General features: G+C 56.0%; 1 protein-coding gene across 1 annotated transcript in view; it reads left to right on the plus strand.

Moving 5' to 3' along the window:
* The window catches only part of LOC104627820 (transmembrane protein 45B-like), a 2597-nt gene extending 1871 nt beyond the window's left edge, over positions 1–726 (plus strand). Inside the window, exons 4-5 of the mRNA XM_010296196.1 lie at positions 164–309; positions 597–726. Coding sequence (XP_010294498.1) covers positions 164–309; positions 597–726 — 276 coding nt within the window. The remainder of the gene's footprint in view (positions 1–163; positions 310–596) is intronic.
* The last annotated feature ends 1077 nt before the right edge of the window (positions 727–1803 follow it).

The raw sequence follows: 1803 nt of genomic DNA on the forward strand, positions 1-1803 counted from the left end.
TGGGGGTGCTGAGGGGGGTGGTCCAGGTGTCATGGGGGATTATTTGGCCTCTGAGTCCCCGGTGAGCTGCAGCAGCTCGGCTGAAATCAGGAGGGAAAGCAAGGAGGGACGTGCTAAAGCCTGGCTCGTGCTGATGCCTCACATCCCTTCTGTCTGCCGCCAGATTGGCTTTGTGCTGTCCCCTCCGTGGGGAGGACCGGGCTGGGATCAGACCGAGCGCAGCAACTTCGCGTTCCTCACCATGTGCTTCTGCTGGCACTACGCGGGCGTTCTCGCCGTCTTGGCAGCAAACTCTGCCGCATCTCGCTGGTACGTGGGGGAGAGGGGTCCCGGCACGGTGCACGAGCTGGGATGGCCAAGAGCAATACCTAGACCCAAGATTACCCTGGGGAATCCAGCTGCTAGTGTATCATGGGATAAGAAAAGCGGGTGTCCATGCATGTCCAAGCATGGACTAGTCCATGGCTTGGCTGGAGAGGATGGGCTCGGTACCACCGTGGAGCAGATGCTCCTCAGCCCTTCCCAAGCGGGCTGGGGTGAGCCGACGGCTCTCGCTGCCCGCAAATACCTGACCGGTGTCACCGTCTCTCCTGCAGCTGCAACGAGTCCTGCCACCTGAAATTCGGGGACATCGACGTGGAGCTGGACTGCGGCATGTGTATGCGCAAAAGCAAGAAGAGCTCCAGCGGCGCCCTGCTGCCGGAGAGCACCTCGGATGACAAATGAGGCCGTGGCGGGCAAGGAAACTTCTCCCCCGCTGGCTTAGAGCTCTTGAAACGAGGTTTCTAATTAGTCTGGATAAACTACACCGGCACTTGACGGCGGAGCACCAGAAGTGAGAGGCAGGACCCCGAAAGCGGAGCGCGGCAGGAGATGCGAAGCCTTTCCCGTGCGTCCCTTCAGCGGTAGCAAGAGCGAACCAGGCGCGTCTGGGAGGGGGTTTTTAATTTTCGGTGCTGCAGCTGGGGCTGCGCACTGCAGGACTGGTTTGCTGGTGGAATCCAACCGTCGTCGTCCGTTTTGGCTATTTTTTTAACATTGTTTTCGCTTCGGCTCTGCAGAAGGGAGCCAAACCAGCATTCAAAGCTCCTGGTGGCTGTTGCTCACTCTGGTGTTTAATGGAGGGTTTTTTGTATAAAGCTTAATGTGCGCAGAGTGTACGTGATCACCAATAAAGTACTTGAACGAAGCATCTCGACGGATCTAGTGGATCTCATGAATACGATGCCTTGAGGTTGAAGGCACGGCTAAGGCGATGTCCGACTTCAAAATGGTTTGGGGTGTGGATGAAGTGTCAGAGGGACGGGACTGCGTGTGGCTGAAGGTGGCCAGATCTGCCTGGAGGAAGGGGTTGGTGGCCAGGGATGGGCTTTTCCCCTGTTAGCGCTGGCACGAACCTGCTTGACCAGAAGCTGAGAGGACGAGTTAGATAGGCGAGGCGGCCTGTTTGGTCCAGGCTGGGCGTACGGATGCTCCTGGTGAGCATCTGAGAGCTGGGCTGTGTGGCAATCTTGGTGCAGGAATGGCTTTTCTCCTCCTCAGGCGGCTTTATTCCCTCCCTGGAGCTGGTCACTACCAACGCAGAGACAGAAACAAAACCTTTCCCTTCTCGGTGTCTGCTTTATGCTTGGTGTCCGGGGGTATATGTGGGGTGTTTTTTGGGGTTTTTTTTTGTTTGTTTGTTTTTCCCTTAGGTCTTTCACTTGGTTTGTAGCAGAATAGCACAGGGAGACGCTTCCTGCCATGAAGAACAAAACCGAATTTAAAAGATGCCATTAACCAGGACTAGTGAAAGAACAGCAA

The sequence above is a fragment of the Phaethon lepturus genome, unplaced genomic scaffold, assembly GCF_000687285.1.
Source record: "Phaethon lepturus isolate BGI_N335 unplaced genomic scaffold, ASM68728v1 scaffold7321, whole genome shotgun sequence".
In the NCBI taxonomy this organism is placed as follows: Eukaryota; Metazoa; Chordata; class Aves; order Phaethontiformes; family Phaethontidae; genus Phaethon; species Phaethon lepturus.